Source organism: Rhynchophorus ferrugineus, unplaced genomic scaffold, assembly GCF_030347505.1.
Source record: "Rhynchophorus ferrugineus isolate W39M unplaced genomic scaffold, kcgeb_rfMv2 rfM11, whole genome shotgun sequence".
Taxonomy (NCBI): domain Eukaryota; kingdom Metazoa; phylum Arthropoda; class Insecta; order Coleoptera; family Curculionidae; genus Rhynchophorus; species Rhynchophorus ferrugineus.
The window spans coordinates 2536258-2555896 of NW_027472590.1; the positions used below are offsets into that span (position 1 = coordinate 2536258).

The 19639-nt window shown below is 38.4% G+C and overlaps 1 protein-coding gene across 8 annotated transcripts; it reads left to right on the plus strand.

Moving 5' to 3' along the window:
* Window positions 1-258: 258 nt before the first annotated feature.
* On the plus strand, window positions 259-19289 carry LOC143205006 (uncharacterized). 8 transcript variants are annotated; one of them, XR_013007717.1, is made up of 24 exons: window positions 259-540; window positions 1449-1778; window positions 1842-2015; window positions 2133-2315; window positions 2377-2522; window positions 2582-2743; window positions 2800-3015; window positions 4725-4890; window positions 4955-5116; window positions 5174-5332; window positions 7065-7251; window positions 7378-7535; window positions 7851-8097; window positions 10004-10174; window positions 10239-10449; window positions 10539-10670; window positions 11545-11705; window positions 11925-12134; window positions 14079-14299; window positions 14370-14507; window positions 15052-15751; window positions 15792-17194; window positions 17256-17438; window positions 18837-19289. XR_013007717.1 is itself a non-coding variant. In XM_076417969.1 (24 exons), exons 2-24 carry the CDS (start codon window positions 1509-1511, stop codon window positions 18918-18920), a joined length of 4272 nt encoding a protein of 1423 aa, XP_076274084.1. In that variant the 5' UTR covers window positions 259-540; window positions 1449-1508; the 3' UTR covers window positions 18921-19289. The 8 variants fall into 8 exon arrangements, 7 of the variants coding, with proteins under 7 accessions (XP_076274084.1, XP_076274086.1, XP_076274089.1 ...); XM_076417969.1 differs by having other exon boundaries at window positions 15052-15298; window positions 16911-17194; XM_076417971.1 differs by having other exon boundaries at window positions 7396-7535; window positions 15052-15298; window positions 16911-17194.
* The last annotated feature ends 350 nt before the right edge of the window (window positions 19290-19639 follow it).

Here is a 19639-nt window from a genome sequence, read left to right on the forward strand (position 1 = left end):
ATTCCATCAAGTTACTTATTTGAAATAGATTAATGAATAATAAATTATCATTAGCTCCTTGTTTTATTATTGTGAAACAAATGAATATATTTTATAAACATCAAAAGTAATTTAATTATTGTTTTATAAACCATTATATACTCATATATAACGTATAAAATAGATGTATGTGTATATAACCGGTATATTTGTAATTTAAATTGAGTTACCCGCCAAAAAGCAGACAGTCAAAAGATGGCGCTTCCTATTGTTAGTAAAATAGTTAAGATGGCGTCTGAAAGTTTAGTGAACGAAGTGTTGTAGAATTTCTACTTATAAATCACATTAAGTAAAGTTTCTTTCCGAAAATACCATTTGAAAAGTGAGAGTAGTGAGAAAAACTCGTAGTTGTAGATCGCATCGGCCATAAATATGTGTTTTTTATGACTTTAAAGTGCCTAAAAAGCCTGTGAATAGACATTCTCCATAGATCTAATGGAGCCATATTAATGAATTTTAGAATGAAATAACTGTCATTATCACTATTTTTTCAAATGAGAAGTGAGTATTTTGGTCAATCGCCCGAAGTAAATTGGTTCCACCGCTCTGGGGTAATAGCCTGCCCAAGAAAGTTAACACGAAAGACTTGTTTTGAAGTACTCCGCGTTTGTTCCATGTCAGAGGTCACGATTGGTCTGATTTTTCTCTACTCAAAACAATGTTTGAACGAATATATCCGGTAGATTTTTTGTGGAAAACATTTAGCGAACACCACGGTTTTTTGTTTTTCCGTCGGGATTCGTGCGTGCGAACCGTTCGTACGGCGATTTAATAAAAGAAATGCGAAAACAAAAGGATAAGTCTGTATTGATGTAATAAGACTTGTTCAAGGTTATCCGAAATAATTTTCATGCAGAAGACTGTAATTATCTCGGTTTTATCGGGGTTCGAAGGCAGCAAATGAAAAGCCGAGTCAACAAGAGTTTTTGTCAGTCTCACTGGCCGTAGTTTCCCATTATTGATGATCGAAATTTTTGCAGTTGTAAAGTGATCTATTCAGTGTAAAAGGAACCGGTTTTTGTGAAGAAGCCTAGTCGGTTTTTCAAATCAAACCTATATAATTTATGGATCGTCGTTCGATGCATATAAATAATATGGTTTAGTGTATTTTAGGTCAGATATTAGTGACACAGATATGTGAATGTGATTAGTGATCAACATTAATTACGTATAAACAGCGTTTATGTTTTTTTTAAATTGATTGTAATGGAAAACGCGAGCCAGTGAATATAAGGTTATACATATATTATATACCTTTAAACAAAAAGTGGTGGAAGCAAAATAGACGGGAATGTTTTGTATGTATTAACGTAGTTTTAAAAAATAAGGTTAAATTATAACCTAATTTGATGAATTGATTGCCGGTATAGTGGTGTCTAGCGGGATTAAAATAAATGTATTGTTTACAGATGGGATGGGTAAACGCCCTATAACCCCACTTCCTTATCACCAATTATCAAAATATCTAAATGGACCCTGTTGGACCTTGGTACACTCCTTATAATCGGCTAGCCGTACAGGCAGCAGCAGGAGAGCATCATCCATTGGCAGCAGCCGCGGCTGCCGCTGCCGCTGCGGCATCAGCCACAACGACAGCTTCAGCTGCACCAGCACCACCCACAGCTGTCCTTCCTGGTGGGTTTCTGTCTCCTTCGGTCGGTGGATATGAGACGGTTTTCACGCCCATTTTTCACGGAGCAGTCGCAGCTAGCGGGGCGAAGTCGCATTATGTTGCTCAGGTATGCTACAGAAATGACGACCACCACGCGTATCCGTGGGGTAAACATCGGGCTTTGTCGCAGGTGACCCAACATAGAGCGCTCGCCGCTCAAGCCGCCGCCTCTAAACAATCCGGTGATACGTCCGAGTTTCATCCGCAGACTTTTTTCGAACAGGGTGCTTCAGCGTGGCAACCGAACAGCCCGTTCGGTATATTACCTCACGAGAGTGTTGTGGCGACGTCGACCAGCAAAACGGTGAGTGTGCCAGTCGTTTTCCGACCAGAAATGTTGTGGATATTTGTGAGCACTGTCGTCGCGACCCTTCTCTTTTTTTTATTTTTATTTTTGTTTTTTTTTTGTGTTTTATTTTAGGTTTCATACGAAAATATCAACGCACACTTCGCAGTCGCACAGCAGTCCATTAATAATCATATAACCTCGCAATTGGCAGCTAACTCGAAAGAGGGACCCACCAGTCGGGCTCACAGTCCACAAGTAACCACAGCATCAGTAAAATCTAATTCTTCTCAAGCTAATTCGAACATATTTTTTCAGGTATACGTTTCTAGAGCTCGTTTAAGCCGCCTGTACTTATTATTCGTGTTGTTGTTTTTAGGTGCCCGTCACGCTGACCGAGACAGCGACACCGAAGACCTTCACTTCCACCAACACTTCCAATCTTCAGCAATCCTGCATCGTTTCATCACCTTCGACTACTAAAGAGTACCGCGTGCCTCAAGCCCCTAACAGGACGTTTCTTAGGTAATCTATCTGTGGATTAACGGCAATAAACGCGTAACAGGGACTTTGTATTTATTCAGTTCGCCCAATCCACCCCGGGCTATTGAGAAGTCGTTTCCCGCGACCACCGCCAAGCAGCAGCAGCAACAACAACAGCAGCAGCAGAACGCGCCCCAGATTCAAACCAAGGCGCAGACGAAAATCTATTCGGAACTTGGGAATCAGAGAGACCAACAACAAAGGTATGTAGCTCGGGATTGACGAAGGTGCGGGTCGATACGGCGCGTTGTGGTTGCAGGAGCAATGATGAGGGGCAGAGTCAGTCGTCGCCGATCAGTTTTTCCATCATGGACGCGCCCGGACGCCTGAATTACACGGGTAGCAATGCCTCCGGGAAGAGACCGCCACATTTCCAGCACAATTACCGGCACTATCAACAACAGCAGCAGCAGGGTCAGGCGACTACCGCGGAGGATTTCCAAAGGCCTAAGAGCGGACCCGAGTACCAGACCAGGTAATCTCGACTCACTAAAACTGGACGAGCCTACATAAAATAGTGATTTACCCAGGATAACGCGCGAGTGCCTATGTGTTCGTTACAACGGAGTGCATAACAGGGGGGATTATTAGATGTGATAATAATTTACGTTTGTTGATGTTAATCCCGATTCCAATCGGAAAAATCCGTCTAGAGCTAGTGAATCGATCCGAAAAGCCTACAGATGATGGATGACGATTATCCTTTTAATATTTGCGGAGAAAATGTTTTTGTTTGATTTTATTTCGTACTAATTTCGATTTTTTTTTGCGTGTTTGGTCTTAGCGTCGGTTTTTTTTTCTAGTGTGCCCAGATTATGTTGGGCTCTATCGAAAAATTTCAATAATTGACCGAAATTTATGTGATTGTCTATTATACGACCACTAGGTAGTACTTGATCTTGTTTTCTTGTTAATTTATTCAGAACTCTGACCGAATAAGATTTAATTATGCGTTTTTGCTAATTTTTATAATTCATTCCTTGGAAGTTGCTCTTAATATCAATAAGATCGACTGTATTTCGCCTTTAACCGCTTCTTCCCGATTGCTGAAACCAAAAAAAATTATATAAAAACATTTCTGGGAAATGTTCAATGTTTTGATGGTGTAGAAACAATTTTTTGGTCATTCTTGCAAAAAAAAGATCGCCAAAGTGTTAATTATATGATTTCCGTGAATTTTAAAATGGATCCCTTGGAAATCTACCTCGAAGTCGAGTGTAAATTATCGAGAAAATGCTTCTTTCTTGCCGTAAACCTTTCTTCTGGATCCTCTCCATCATTTTCAGGCATAAGGAATCAAAATTTAGCTTATTATCTGTCTTAATTTAACTCTGAGTTGCCTTGTTTTGACTGTTTTTTTGTGTAACTGTCAAAGCACGCTTGATAATTGATAGCGACTCTAGTACCAAAGCGGATCCAGATTAGACCACTACATATTTACCGAGATATATCGGTCTCATTAAAAATTTCCTTAACAATTACTCTGTGTTTTAGTATTGACTTGTTTTAGTATTGACTTGATAAAACCTAACCCCTAATCATTGAATTTGGACCGGATCGGTCTCAGTCCTGTCTTCATTTTACTTCATATGGTATAACACCTTATTAATTTCGTCCCCCAATAATTTGTTTTATTTCACCCCATTTCTATCTTTAATGATTTTACTTAGTTTTATTTTTCCCACCATATCAACCCATTTGTCTCGCAGTAATTGATATATTCGAAGAAAAAATTGAATTATCTTCAAACATACAGGCTGAATTCAGCCAAGCTCCGCTATGTCTGAGTATGCTAGTATTAGTAGGAGTACTGGAAATAGATTTATAGAGAAGTTTATTCGAAAGAAAGAAAAGAATGTTTTTCATTAAAAATCGTTTTATTTTTTAATTGTATAAACCACAAACGTTGTTCTTGGGCTTTATTAATAGCCATAGTGAGGTATTCTGATATCCTAAAGATTATAGATTAGTGAAATGCGTTGTTGTGTAAAAATATCTATCGATGTACTGCTTTCCTAATTTTATGAGCATTATATATCATAAAATATCTATGTATTTCAACATAACCAATATATTTCGACCATATCTAGTTAATCTTATCACGAAATGTTTGTGTATTACTATTTCACACACCTGGAATATCGCGTTAACGAGCTGTACTGAGGTTTGCGATATTTATTACAGTTCCAACGGCGCAGACTGTAATGTGGTGGTACCTCGAAGGCCCAGTCCGCTACAAGCACATTCCCAAGCGTCGCCGTTGGGCCACGCCCAGAGTCCAGCCTATCCCATGTATAATAGCCCGATGAATTCGATGTCGTCGCCGCAACAGAACTCCAGCAGTCAGCAAGTGAGCGATACGCTCCCCGTGTACCGTCGAGGGGTCTAACATAGTTTCTGTGTGTTTTGAACAGGTCGCGCCACCATCACCCCTGGACGTGTCGGTGCCGCGTCCCAATTCCCAGACCGGAGGCACCGTGGCGTACCCGTCGGTCATCACGAGGGCCCTGAATTCGGACAAGACCTTCCCGGAACGGTACGAACACGGCGGCACTCAGCCGGCTCAACCCAATCAGGTAGGTCGATGATGCCGGGCGGTCGGTACGACCTGAAACTATGTTTTCCTTGTTAAGACGTGCTGGGACGACCGACAGAACCAACAGCGGAAGTTCCAGACCGGACAGACCAATACTCAGACCACCTACAACAATTCGAACGCGACCATTGAGATTAGTACGAGGCAGGGCGAGGGACAACGGCAACAGTACTTCGACACGAACAGCGGCCATCAGGTGAGTGTCTCATCGAGATACATTAAAAATCACGAGGGTCTAATTCTGGAAAATCCCCGCATGCCCACAAGGGTTTAAGTTTGCAACGTTGAAAGTTATACATATATTTGAAGAATATAATATAAATAATCTTGATTACATAAGTTAACCCAATATCATAGAATCTAATATATCTGTTGAGACCCAAGTTAAGGTGTTTTTATATATTTGTCGTCGTCCCTCCCTCCCCCCATAATATAAATATTGTAATATGAAGAATTTTTTATAAACATCTTTAATTTTAAAATAATTTTGAAAAAGGAAAAAGAGAAAATAAAACAACATGTAAGGTAAAAAATATAATTTACTTATCGATATATAAAAACGCAAGCATCCATCTATCTTTAAAATTACTCAGTGACATAGCTTACATAGCATTCAAAAAAAAATACCTTAATTGTTTCTTCATCGAATCTGTTCGATTTTCTCAATTCATTCAATAAAAACAATAAATGCAATTCAAATCGATATACATTAAGTATGTGTGTAAAATATGTATAAACTTTGTTGTTTTAATATTTCATATTGTCCTTCATTTATTATGATTATTATCCATGCTCAGTAGCATCACTTTTATGTTTTGTACCTGTGGAATTCAATTGGTTTGCTTGCTGTTTTTTAGTAGTTGTTTGTTTGCTTTTCAAATTGTCACTACTTAAATTAGCCCATGTTTCAGCCTATATAGCATCTATTTGAATTTTAACAGTTAGTTTAGCCGCAATCATATTTTTATCTGATTATAAAAACATTCACATCTCACTCTTTAGATAAGTATCAAGTACATTATAGACGGTATCAGTAAAATGACTACCTTGCCAATTACCCCTTACAGATGTATTCTAAACTTCTAACATTATTCTCCAAAGAATTCTTTAGGCAATGATATCTTTTTTCTTTATCGTCCTGTGGCTTCCAACTTTCAAGGTCTTCCAAATTCTTAAAACATAGATCAGATTGCTTAACACCTATATTGTGGGTCTGACGCTGAAGATGCTGCCGAAATTCGGTGTGGGTACTAAAATAATTAAGTTGAGGCTACAGAGGACAGGCTTTGATTGTGCAGAAACCTCTTATGCTGCTAGATATGTCTTATTGCAAACTTGACATACTAATTTACTTTCACTGCAAAATGTACCATTTAATTAATTTATCCTATTTGTAGTAACTGAAACTAAACTTACCTTTGACACTCCATATCTGTTAAAACGCTGACATTTTAAATATTACTAAAAAGCGTTCTTTTTAAATAAAAAGGAACGTCAAAAATATAACTTTATAAAAAGCCGTAGCAAATGCTTTAATAATTAATCAAATAGATGCCCAACCCAAAATCAGGCAATGCCGCTTCTTATTTGAAGGATTGCTGGCTTGCAGACTCCGCAGTGTTGCCAGATCTAAACGCAAGAACTATATATTATGTACTACATAGTAAAAAATATTATCTGCTATATTATTCCTTTTTATTCCAAGACAAAATATATGTTGATTTCAGAAAATCTTGTTAAATAAATCATTTTTCTAAAATAAATTATATCGACAATGCAAATAGTGCATTTTGGTTTACGGCAACCAATATACGAATAGTGCCGAAAGTGACCGAATCTCCGGACCACGATGATTTTTAATGTAGTGTCATCAGTGAGTGATGAACGCGAGCGAAAAGAACGGCGGGTAACGATCCCGACTTTTCCAGGTGACGCTGCAGGACCTGTCGAGCTGTCGGGGCGATCCGATGAGCATCGTTAAAAATCTGCAGCAACAGCAACAGAGCTGCCAGGTACCGCAGCCGGAAATCAAGCAGGAAGTCGTCAAGCCGCCGATCAAGAGACGGAAAAGCGTGGAGAAGGCGCCCCCTCCGGCGGAAGTTCACGTCGCTGGAAGTGAGTAGCGTAACTCTTGACTGATACGGCAGGGATTGTCTGTTTTGTTGTTGTCGTTGATGTATTGTCTCGGCCTAAACGGCAGCTTTAGTTGTCGATCGCGCATTCACCATTATTATTTTTAAGATCGTGTGCCTCCTCCAGCTCACAGTTCAGGGACGAACCAGCAGCAACAGAACGGGGTTTATTACGATTTCGATCGGTGGAACCAGCTGCCGCCGCCCGCGTCGAAGATCTTCAGCACACAAGCGGCAGCGCTCCACCAGCAACACCAGGGACTAATGGTAAGTGTGAATCGCAAAACATAATGATGCTAGAAGGGAATCGGCCACGCCTTAATGATGAAACAGTTTTGCTTTTTGAATGTGAACATCGGGAAATTAAAAATATAATAATAATAAAAGCAGAAAAATAAAAACACAATGAAAGTAATAAAATACATGAGAAAATGCTATATAATTTTACGTTTTTTATATGTCAAAAATAGGAAAATTTCACATGCGCCCATTTAAGATCCCCTTCTATGTTCCCTATATTTTGTGCGAATCGACCGCAGTCTTGATCGACGAACCATTGATCCGATTTGGGCGTGTTCGCAGGTCCCGCATCCGCACGGTCACCATCCCCCGCCGCCTCTGCCCTATTTTTCGCCGTTCCTGCCCAACCATTCGGCGGAGTTCTCGTCCACCGTCGAGCTGACGCCCCTGACCAACTACAACGACCAGGCGGCGCAACACGCGGTCCAACAACAGCCGCAGCAGCAGCAACCCCAATACCAGCAGCCGGACGACCAGCCCAAGGTCGTGGTACCGAACATCGAGGAGGAGTTGAATTTCCTGTCGGGAGGTGAGTCTTGATTACTTTTTTATATGCCGTTAAGAAGTTGATATCAATTAAGCATGAATTGAAGAAGGTCCTCTTAGTTCCTTATTATTTTCCTAAGACTTAATTTAATATTAAATAACAATGTATGCTTTTCTGACATTTGCTATTGACTGTGCTAATCTATAAATCAATCTGCTAAGGAATGAATGGCTGGTACTACTCGGCCTAGAGCGGTCAAGGCGCTAGTACGTATTTCTACCTAAGGCTACATATCGGAAAATACAGTTATTAGTACCTTGTAGACCACGTTTGATGCTTTTAGTTAGAAGACATTATGTATGGCAAAAAGTAATTATTATAAGAGGATATTGCATGATTAGTGACCCCTTTTGCGCGCTTTTGAGTCTTAATATATATAATAAACCAAAAAAAATATCGAAATTTTTCATTCCTACCTGTGAAACGAGTCACTACTCACCCAACTCCCTTGGAAATAACAGCGAACCTAGAGCATGGACCGCTTGTTTGAATTTAATTTAATCCCAATGTTCTTTGATTTATATTTTGGTATATTTGAGAATTATGGCTCTGTGAATGGTGGTGGGACGAAATGAAAATGATTGCCCTTTATTATATTGTCAGTAATAAAACGAGATCGACGTCTCGGCGTTGCCAGATCATCGTTTTCATTTACTGGTCGTCGCTGCTGGCTGGCTGTATGCGGTTCAATATCTGGGATAATATTTTTTGGGTGTTTTGTAGACCCGCTATTATAAGATGTAAAATTTGACATGACCCAAGATGGCTACAATTATTAACAAAAAACAGATACAGAAATATTATTGAGAAAAAAAATATTGTGTTAAAATAATAAAAATTATACTTAAAAGATATATTACGTACAAAGAGCTTTGAAACGGAATTATGAGCAAAAACATTATTCGGTAGGTCTCTTCGATGACAAGACGTTGAGAATTCTCCAGTCACGGCGAAGACATGACGAGTCCTCGATAACTTCTGTCGGTACCGAGCATCTGGGAAAGATCTGTGACCAATTCGTAGTCACGTGTGTTACTATATTCGGAGGAAATAACGAAATTATGCGACCAAAGCTAGCCTACTTTGTGATATTCTTTATGAAAGTTCTTTGTTCTAACTTTGTTTCTTGATTCTTATAAGAATGTAAGTATTGAAGGAAAATGCGACGAATATCACCACATTGGGGATATGGGTCGGTGAATTGTGTGACCGTTATTTATTGATGACACAATACAATAGAGAAAAAGTGTTACCTGAGAGTCGTTTGGGCAGTCGATGGTGGCACGTCTGAATCGAACTATGGTGAGCGACTGAATGATCCAAAGTACCTTTGAATGGTATCCGAGGTATTCGCACATGTTCAACATCTGGTATAACATTTTTTGGGTGTTTTGTCGGCATTTATTGTAAAATTTTACATGCCTCAAGGCCTTACAGTACAATATAAAAAGAAAATGCCTATCTGAGAAGCCGGAGTCTCTGGGTGTTTTCAAGCATATATAAGAAAATCCTCTCTTCTCAGCTGTCAATAGAGACTCAAAGGAGAAGTACTTGGAGATAAAATATGATGTAGTTATTGAGCCCGCACACTCTTCATTCAAACAAAATAAGAAAATCAGGTAATCAGGCCTTAAATAGCAGGTTCTTGTCAACAACAACAACATACAATTCCAAACAATATTCTCCGATTTATTGTGAACAAATAGATTTTTCAAAATCTCGGGGTTTTCCTATCGATTAACTAGTGAGAAAAAAGCTCACACTTGTTTAGTATCAATTGTTAGATACGAAAATCAATTCTTCATATAAAGCATTAACAAAAAAAAACCATCCTAACTGCATTATATGAGTGTATGAATGAAGTTTAACGGTGTGTCATTTTATTCAGATACAACGCCAAGGACGCCAACACTGAATAATTCGAATATGCATCACAAGCCGACCACAGTCCCGCTGAAACCCATGGACAAAGTCAACGGACCGGGAGCCGGCTTCATGAGTAGTTATCTGAAATTTTTACAAGGAGAACGAGACACATCACCACCACCAGCGATGAGAGGTAAACTCCCGCAACCCTACTCCCCCCCGTAACCGTAAATTAATTTTATCCCTTGCGTCCCCAGGAGGTCCGGGCAGGAAACAGGCCGCGAACACGTGGACGCGACGCCCTACGGAGGACCCCGCCGCCAAACCACCACCCCAGCCCGGGGGACTGACCGGGCCCCCCGATACCAACGGCGCGGTAGCGGGGGGCGCGATCCTACCGAACCTGACGGGACCCCCTCCCGGCGTTACGAGGCTGACGACCAGCGGTGACCCGCAGGACGATCCCAGGTTGGTGTTAGACAGTTAACGAACGTTAACGCGATGTTGTGCTCGAAGTCGTTGTTAAATCCGTCATCGTATATTCTCTCTCTATAAAGATACTTTCCATTGCCCAAAGAAAGAAAAAAAGATTCCTTTGACAGCTCGGACGACGGCTTCAGTTCGGACGACGACTTCTTCGGACCCAAGAAGCAGAACCAGAAGGCGCCGCCCGATCCGATCAGGGAACGGTAAGTGACGACGTCGAGGTAGGCCGGTGAAACAAAAAAGGCGCGCGTCAAGGCACGCTGGGATTATCGCAACGATCATGTACTTTCCATTTCTCCTCCAATAATTTAAGTATGAATAAAACTTGACGATGGCCTTTCTCGATAATCTGCTACATTTTTTTAAAATTACAAGCTAAATAAAGGAATAAGGTAGTTTAACACTCCTATAACCTCCTCTACTGAAGCCCTCCAGATAATGTGTCTCTGCTTGGTCTAGTAAACTGGATTTTTTTTCTATGCCATTTTGCCATCGATCACGTAATCATATTTATACTATATTCATTCGTGTTTCTTTCTCTAATTCATAGTTTACTTTGCATTTATTTTTTACTTTTAAGTCTAGTTTCGTATTTTTTGTTTTCTCTTTATCCATTCTCTATTTCCTAGTACACATCTTCTTTTAGCTGTTATAATTACTGTATCCCTATTCACCTTGAAAGGTGTGTTCATTTCTACTTTTTGTGATACGGATAAAGGATGGTTATTCTTATTTAACTTTATTATGGGATTTAATGTTTTTCCTGTTTGATTTGTTGAAAACTGTTTTCGGACGTGTCGATTCAGATTTATAGTGATGAAATAGAATTATTACCGGATATTTCTCTTCAAGATGTATACATTACAATAAGTCACCTTTCAAATTCATGAGCATTAAACGGTTAGGCAACCCGTCATATACCAGTTACATCTCTCTAAGTTTCTCGACGCTGTATTATTTCCTATTACATTACCGGTAAAAAAAAGAAACAATGAAACGAAATTATTCGAGGTAACATTTTCTAAACGTCTCAGCGTGCTCGTTCATCAATGTAGTTTGATAATGATTTTTGTTTAGAGAAAAAGATCGAGAGAGGGTAGAGAGGAAACATAAACAAGGCAGGCCTTGTAAACCGGGAGGACCCACGGAAAGAAAGCGACAGAGGATGCTGGAACGGGAAAAGATGCAGAAGGAGGGCGCCAAGGACAGGAAAATGCCGAAGGAAAGAAACAGCAAAGGTAAGTCGAGGGCAACGGGGAAGGTGCTTTGACGGCGATACGTATAGAGCTCCGTGACGATTTTTGGCCTACGAAAAAAAAAACTCAAGAATATCCTCGAACACAAGACATATTTCACCCGACACTCAAAATTCATAACATCCCTTCACGTCACCGCCGCCAATTTCGGGATTGCGGGAGTAGCAGGACGCGTCCCTTTCACTCCTTATATTGATCTAGGTAAGCTGGAGGACGTGCCCAAGAGGGAGCAAACGAAACGCGCTGCGAAAGGCAAAAACAGCCTGTCCGACCTCATCAAGGAGGAGAACGAGCCGGAGGAACCTCCCGAATTTCAGGATTCGGAGGATTCGGATCCCGCCTGGACCCCCGCCGCCAGCGTGGACGAGGAGGATCTGCTGCCGGTGAAAAAGAAAGGCCGGGGGAGACCAGGCAAGTTACATTAGCAATGTTAGACGGTAGAGTTACGCATAGATGTAGATAGAGCTGCTAGATGCCGGTAGTTCGGTTTGTTTCGATTGCTGCCCGAAGTAGAGTTTAGCGAAGTTGAAATGTTACGATAAAGATGGCCTGTGCATGGTAAGAATTAGTCGAAAATTGGCAATATCATTGAAATGAGCTTTCGAATAGGAGTTGAATATGGAGAAGAGTGGAAATTCGAGGTCTAATTCTCTGTTGTTTCTCAATTTCTTCATTTTTCTAAATTGCTAAATGCTGCAGTTGTAGTAAAAGAATCGTGAAAAAATAATCCATGTTTTTATGTAAAAGGCATCATAATTTTCCTCAATACTTTCGTACCTTAGTAAGAACGATTTGCCATCCTTAGAAATTTGAAGGAACACCAAGTTATTGTTTCTAATAGAGAATATATATGAAATAATATAGAATAACATAATTTAAAATAAAATTACTTTTACTGTATTAATTTATACTCAAAAAACTTTCAGGGCCTACAAACTTCAAAAAACAAAATTTTCAAGGCCTACTTTGTATATTTAGATGTTCATTTTTTTTTAATTAATTAAATTTGATGGGTTAACATCTATGTTTGGTCTTGTCCAGTATCATCTAGAAATGAATTTAACAAGTTACGAATCAGCGAACGAAGTTTCTCTTTTGATTGGGAACATGTAAAATTGAATTGTTTATTTACCGAATAATTAAACTGAAGAGCAGTTTTGATGTAAAAGGTTTCTACTTTACGCTGTCAATTTTATACGAGTATGTACACATAAACAAATATTATCAAGAAGATATTGTGAAATAACTGTGGCTCAAAAATACTGCTTCCTGTCCTTCAATCCACAATTTTACTTCTTTGAGATTTTACTTCCTATATCTTCTCTTTTTCTCTCTCTTTCTACCACCACTCCCTTACTCTCTCTGTGCTTTAACATTTTACTGATATATCCAAGCTATTTCTAGAGTTTATTTATAAGCTAGAGTTAGGTAAAATTTTTCTTCCTATTATCATCTGTCTTTGCTAACATGCATGGTGTTTGTTGAAACCCAACTTTTCTTTTACTATTCTGCCTACTTTATTTTTTACTGATATGGGAGTTTCTTTTCTCTTTATTACTCTCTTTACTCTGTAATTGCAACTATCTAGATGTATAGATCTGCGTAACATACATTAAAATTGTCTAATTTTTCTTCACTTGCTTTAGCATTAAATATTTTGTGTTACACTCTACATTGATGTCTAATCAGTAATTTTGGCAGTTTTTAGTTCCTACTTCTATCATTATTGCTGCTACATCGACTACATCAATTATTTGTTGTTTTATTTGTTATCTTATTCATTGTGTACTCGGCTGGCTGTCTGTAAGACTCTTTGGTCGCTATTCTGTCTTATTGTGGCCTAAGTCTTTAGAGAGCTAAAAGACAAGAATTGTGGTTTTGTTCAGAAATTACTTTGAATAATTTTTAGTGTATTAGTGTATAAGATCTGGTGAATCATCGACCTTCCCCTGTAAACCCCCTTAGTATTCCCCTAATAAGATTATATAGTAGATATTAATCAATTTTCTTGTTACCGCTTATTGTGCAACGTTAAGCAATGATATTCCCCTATAATTTTCGCAGTTCGCTGGGTCTCCTTTCTTTGAAATCAAGTATATTAAGGTGTCCACAAACCTATTTAATATTTTTACCGGCACATTCCCCCTCGATTCCGTCCTTTCTTTTCGGATAGGATTGTAATTTTGGTACCGTATCTCTCACTTCCTTAACATCCCGATTTCTACAGGTTAAAATGACCAGAAATTATTGTTAGTTAACTTTGCCTCGTTCACAAAAACGTGGATTACGTTTTCTCGTAACGTAAATCAACCGAGACGAGGTTAACATCGAGTTAAACGCAGCGTCTGTTCGCAGTGGGTGCTAAAAACAAAAAGTCCATGAAGAACCTCATAGCGGCTGCGGCGCAGGGCGCAGGCATCAACGACGCCGACGGCCTGGGCCCCTACCCCACCGACCACGCGGCGAAGAAGAAATCCGGCCATAAAAACAAGCAAGCCATTCCCACCCTGGAGGACAACATCGCCGCGTCGATGCATAACAGTTTCTCCGCACTGAACGATGACAATCCTTTTAAAGTAGGTTGTCGAGACCCGTCCCGATCGTTCCGGTACTAAAAGCTTCTTTTTTTTTTGGTAACGATTACAGACTGGTGAATTCGTAGCCATCAAGTCCGAACTGACGCAGGATTGGCCCGCCATCTGGCGGATCGACGGAAAGACGCTCCTGCAGAGATACGAGCCGTTCGAGCAGGACGGCGTGACGCTGTACAGGAATATATCGACGGTAAGTCGGCCTTCCCGATACAAGAATCTAATTCTGGGGAATCGTGGCACGCGCACAAGTAATTTGCAAGGTTGCTAGTTCTTGTCAATTATACGTATATTTGAAAAACGTAATATAAATAGAATAAATTATCTTTAATTCGCCAATAAAGTTAACAAGAAGTTCAGAAGTTAATTTTTTAGTATATGTTTCATTTCCTTTGATATAAAAAATATGAAAATTAAAAATAATTGCTTTTTGAACACTATTCACAAATCAATGTTTATCCGTTACTGCCTACCATTTATAATCAAAATATAAACAGTACAAGAACAAATAAACTATACATAAACAACAAAATTCTTAACACACAAAACGGAGCTCTTACACTAGTATCAGGGTCAAATCCAATATGGACGCTGTAGTTTATTGGATTCTAACTCTCGATTGCTTGTAAATGTCGTAAACTCCGGCGGAAACAACTGAAGTTTACCGAATACCGATTGAGATTCTCCAGAAATAGCGACTACTCCTCACCATTAACTTATGTTTTGTTCCTATGCAGTACACATCTTGGACGTTTGAAAGTAAAAAACAATACGTTTTGGTGCCAGTAAAGTATAAGTCCCAGAGCCAGCTAGAGACGGTCGTGGAGTTCCTCAAGGAGGAGATGACGATCCTGGATCCCAAGATACAGGAACAGTGTATGAAGCAGTGCGAAGTCTATCAGGACAATTTCGAAGTGTACATACAGACCCTGATCTCGCAGGCGCTGGACAGTAATTTCTTGCAGGAAATCTTCCAGGAGAAAGGTGAGTTTCGACTTGTCGTCATCGGTGAATTTGACGAAGTTTTTTTTTATTAATTACATCTTACATTAGATATGCTTAATACAATTATAATTTACAAATTGATTTATTACTACTATTGTACTTGCATTGATACAGAAGCAAGGCGAGTACGGGATTAATACATCAGTATGTATTTCCCCAAATTAAAATAAAACTAATCTACTTAAGCTAAAGTTAAAAAATACACTAAACAGATTCGTGTGGTTTGGTTCTCTTCGATTTTCTGATTTCTTCCTGTGTGTTGCCCAGTTGCTGTATTCCTTCCGCTTTGCTGTGATTTAGCAACTTTATTTCATGTTTTAACGCGAAATCTTGGATCACTTCGTGTATCCATATTATTGCGAGGTCATCGTGCAGCTCTTCGTTGGTTATGTTGCGATAAGCATTGTTTTGATTGTGTTGGATGACTAGTTGGTTTGATGTTTTAGTGCAACCCCATATTTGCACACTATAGGTCGAAATTGGTTTTATAATTGACGGATAAACCAATATCTTTGATTTTAGGTCAAGTTCCTTCCAGGTATCTTCCAAACAACCGGTACAGTTTGACTTCGAATCTAATCTGCTCTGTTTTTTATTTAACATGATGTTTCCGATTTAACCTACCGTCGAGATGTATTCCGAGGTATTTAGCTGATTTTGGTTGAGGAATCGGCCATCCGTCAAGTGATATAATTACGTTTTTGTCCTTTCGCCGCAGCGCAAAATTAACATAGACGTAGATAAGTTTGGAGGTATTAAGCTGTATTTTCCAGTCTCTAGCCCATTTGTAGATTTTGTTGACCGCTACTTCTACTTTTTTTATAGCCTTGGACAGAGATACATCTGTTACCATGATAACTCCCTCTCTCATGTGTCGTCGCCAAATATTCCAAGTACTGTTTCTTTGGTTGTGATATTAGCAGTATAGAGCAGATACAAGAGTGGTCCCAAGACACTACCATCTGGAACTCCAGCCGAAATAGATTTAAGTGTTGAGAGTGCCCCTTTATAACATCCAGTAATATTGCAAGGCAGTGGTTATTTTTTTCGATTGCCTTTTCAACAACCGCTGCGACTCTGTGAACTTGGTCGATTATCGAGTGGCGATTTCGAATTTCATTTCAAACAGGCATTGAATATATGTGTTAACATTATTATTGCTTTTCGTGGCAGCTTTTTTTATTAAGACAGGTGAATATCATCAATTCCAGGAGACTTTTTGGGATTGAGGTTGTTGTCAATTTCTACAATCAACTTCTATTGGAGAAATCAGATTTACAGCTACATCGGGCCGATAAACAGGATTTATATCTATTGTAGAATGTTCTACGAATAATTCAGCTGTTTCATCGTTGCATAGAGCCAATTAATTTCGGTCATTTTTAATAGGCGGTACTCTAGTATTTGGTCTTTTAAATATTCGAGTTGCTTTCCATAGCCAGTAATCTTTGTCCACTTCCGAGCTTAATTAACTTATTAACATATTTTTCACGAAGCAACTTTATTTATATTCTTTAATCTTTTGATTTGTCCGATTACTAAACCTATTAAATATTGTTTTGTCTACAATTTAACGAAGCACCATTTCCAGACGAGTACTTCCTCAGTAACGTCCAGACGATAGATGAGATAACGGACAGCAAAAAGCAGATACTGCTGAATCTATTGCGGTGGCCGGCCAATCTGCAGGCCGCCGTGTGTACGTGGCCTTGCTTCAACGTCCTGCGAGAGATCGGGCCTGGGGACGCACAGGCTCGGGCGTGCGCCGCCTGCGGCAAGAACAACGTGGCCGTCAGGGTCATAATGTACGGACAGCCATATAACGCGACCACCTTGGAGGGTTGCCAACCCGATCCCAATGCCATAAGTGAAAAGGTACACCGTCTGACTCCCTCCCCTTCGGTCCCGTTCAGGTTGATATTCTCTCGTTTTGCAGGACTTTTTCATGTGTAGAATATGCGCCAGCCGAGTGGAACTCGCCAACAAAGTAATTCACCAGAAATATCTCATGTACATAGAGTGCGCGAAGCGTGTTAGCGAGAAACGTACCTCGGAACCAACCAAGGACACCACTTGTATATTAAACGAACTATTGGCCGATGAAAACTGGCTTAATCAGGTAAGATAACCCCGTCACCTCCGCCAACTCGATCCCTCTTAACCGAGCGTACGTTACTTGACAAAAAATTTAGGATTTGGCGCATGCGTACATTGGGTTCCATTTATTTTGAAATCAGACAACCACTTTCCTTCTTTGTATATATAAATTATTTTTATAAATAAATATATCTAAATTTCAGGAGGGGAGATAAACATTGAAACATTTTTGAAATAACACATTTTATTTAAAAAATTATTGAATAAAATGAAATAATAAAAATAATTTCTATATGCCTTTCTATTTTTATAAAAACACCATATTTTAATTAATTTACATATTTGAACAATTAACATGAACTCCAAGAACCATATATATAACAGGCATTATCATAAACGAGACCAAGCACAATATATATTTAGTTAACACCAAACAAAGAATCCACCAGGACCATTATATATGACAGCAGTGAAAATGTCCTAAAAATCTCCAAATACAATACTCCAACGAATTGATTACCTCCAGCTTTTTGTTGATATATTGTACATATACTGGCTTAAAATGAATGGATAATCGCACTTTTCAGCTTAAAGAAGTATCCAGTCAATATATCATTATTTTTACAAAACAAATTATTTACCTATACTGTCGTCATATATAAAAAAGTTCTCTTTTCGTTGTTTGTCATTAGTACATTAGGGTGTTCTCGATAGTTTCATATTTTGTTTGATCTATGTCTACTTTTGTTACCAAATATAGCAATAGCAATAGCATCCTAGCAAAATCCTGTCTTAATTTCTTCTCTTGTTTAAATTTCACTTTCTTCGACTATCATACTCAATAAACTCTAGCTCTATAAAATAAAGATTAAATCGTTACTAAAATATAACATGATCAAAATAAATGTCTAATTGTTGCCAGCTATTACAGTTTTTTGTACTGTTATTGATGGACAAACCAAATTAATAAATTGACTACTCCCAATACTACAAGAATATTTTTCTTCTCTTTTCTTGTTATTGTTTTTAAATTTGCGGTTATGTCGGGGAGAAATTTTTATTTCATTTCATTTTTTCAGGAGAAATATTCCCATTATAAATGAAAAATCCTGTTTGGATTTTATAACTTTTAAAAATTTAACCTTACATTCTGCACTTACCGTTGTCATTCCATATTTTAAAATCAATGTATGTTTAACCACCAAGAATAACACAACAACTTAATTATTATTCCTATAGAATTATTAATGTAGCACAAGGTCTAAATGTTTTCACTCGACCGACGAAAGGAAGGCAATAGAGTTTATTCTATGCAATATAGTGCACATACGCCAAATTCGAAATTATTTGTCAATTATGTATGCTGTCAAGTAATGTGTCTTTCTTAACCGACGCTCTTTTTTTTCTCTCGCCGTTGCAGTTGTTTTTGGAGGTACGTACGTTATGGTCCGAAATAGACTGCATAGAACACAATTTCAAACTAAGGAGTATGTGTACACAGTGAAACGAAAATTGGATCGTTCAGGATTTAGATCGTGGACGAGAGGAATTAAAAAAGACATTTTTAAATCAAAATTGTGTATATTTAACGAGAGTTTATATTATGATAAAATTGTAATTTTAATTACTTGTAATGAAATATAGGTTACTAGGAATCAGTATGCGTATATATATATTGAGATAACGTATATAGTTTTTTTATTAGCATGGTTGTTAATACCAGTGTTATGCCACGCATTTTTACTTTTTAACTGTGCTCTAAGTATTGTTTACAAACGTGATATTCATTATGTAATTTTTTTTGTTAATTTGTAAATTATTATCAGCATCGGTTATTTATACAGAGCACAAACTCAATAAAATATTATTTCTATTTTTGTCTGTTTTATTATTCGCCTATTCGTTCGCAGCAACCAAATTTCAACTAACCCGTGGATGTACGGATGGAAATTTTCACATTTCATTATTTAATAGAGAAACATTTTTGTTATTCTCTACGCATCACGATTTACAGTCCCACAAATGGTTCTAAATTTAAACAGAATCTAGATTTCTTTTTTTTTTAGATCTAGAGAAGTTTTTTACATCTAGAAAGCGAGTGCTACTAATATTTACCGATGGTGCCATCTTTATTAGCGTAAGTGCATTATTCCCATAAAAAATAAACAAAGACAGCTATGACAATTGATTTGTCATTTTCAACTAATCTCAAAACTTTGTTCG

Coding starts and splice junctions, on each gene's coding strand:
- LOC143205006 (XM_076417969.1), top strand. CDS start 1,509: ATGGACCCTGTTGGACCTTGGTACACTCCTTATAATCGGCTAGCCGTA. Junction 11,706..11,924: donor GAAGGAAAGAAACAGCAAAG/GTAAGTCGAGGG, acceptor ATATTGATCTAG/GTAAGCTGGAGGACGTGCCC. Junction 12,135..14,078: donor GAAAGGCCGGGGGAGACCAG/GCAAGTTACATT, acceptor GTCTGTTCGCAG/TGGGTGCTAAAAACAAAAAG.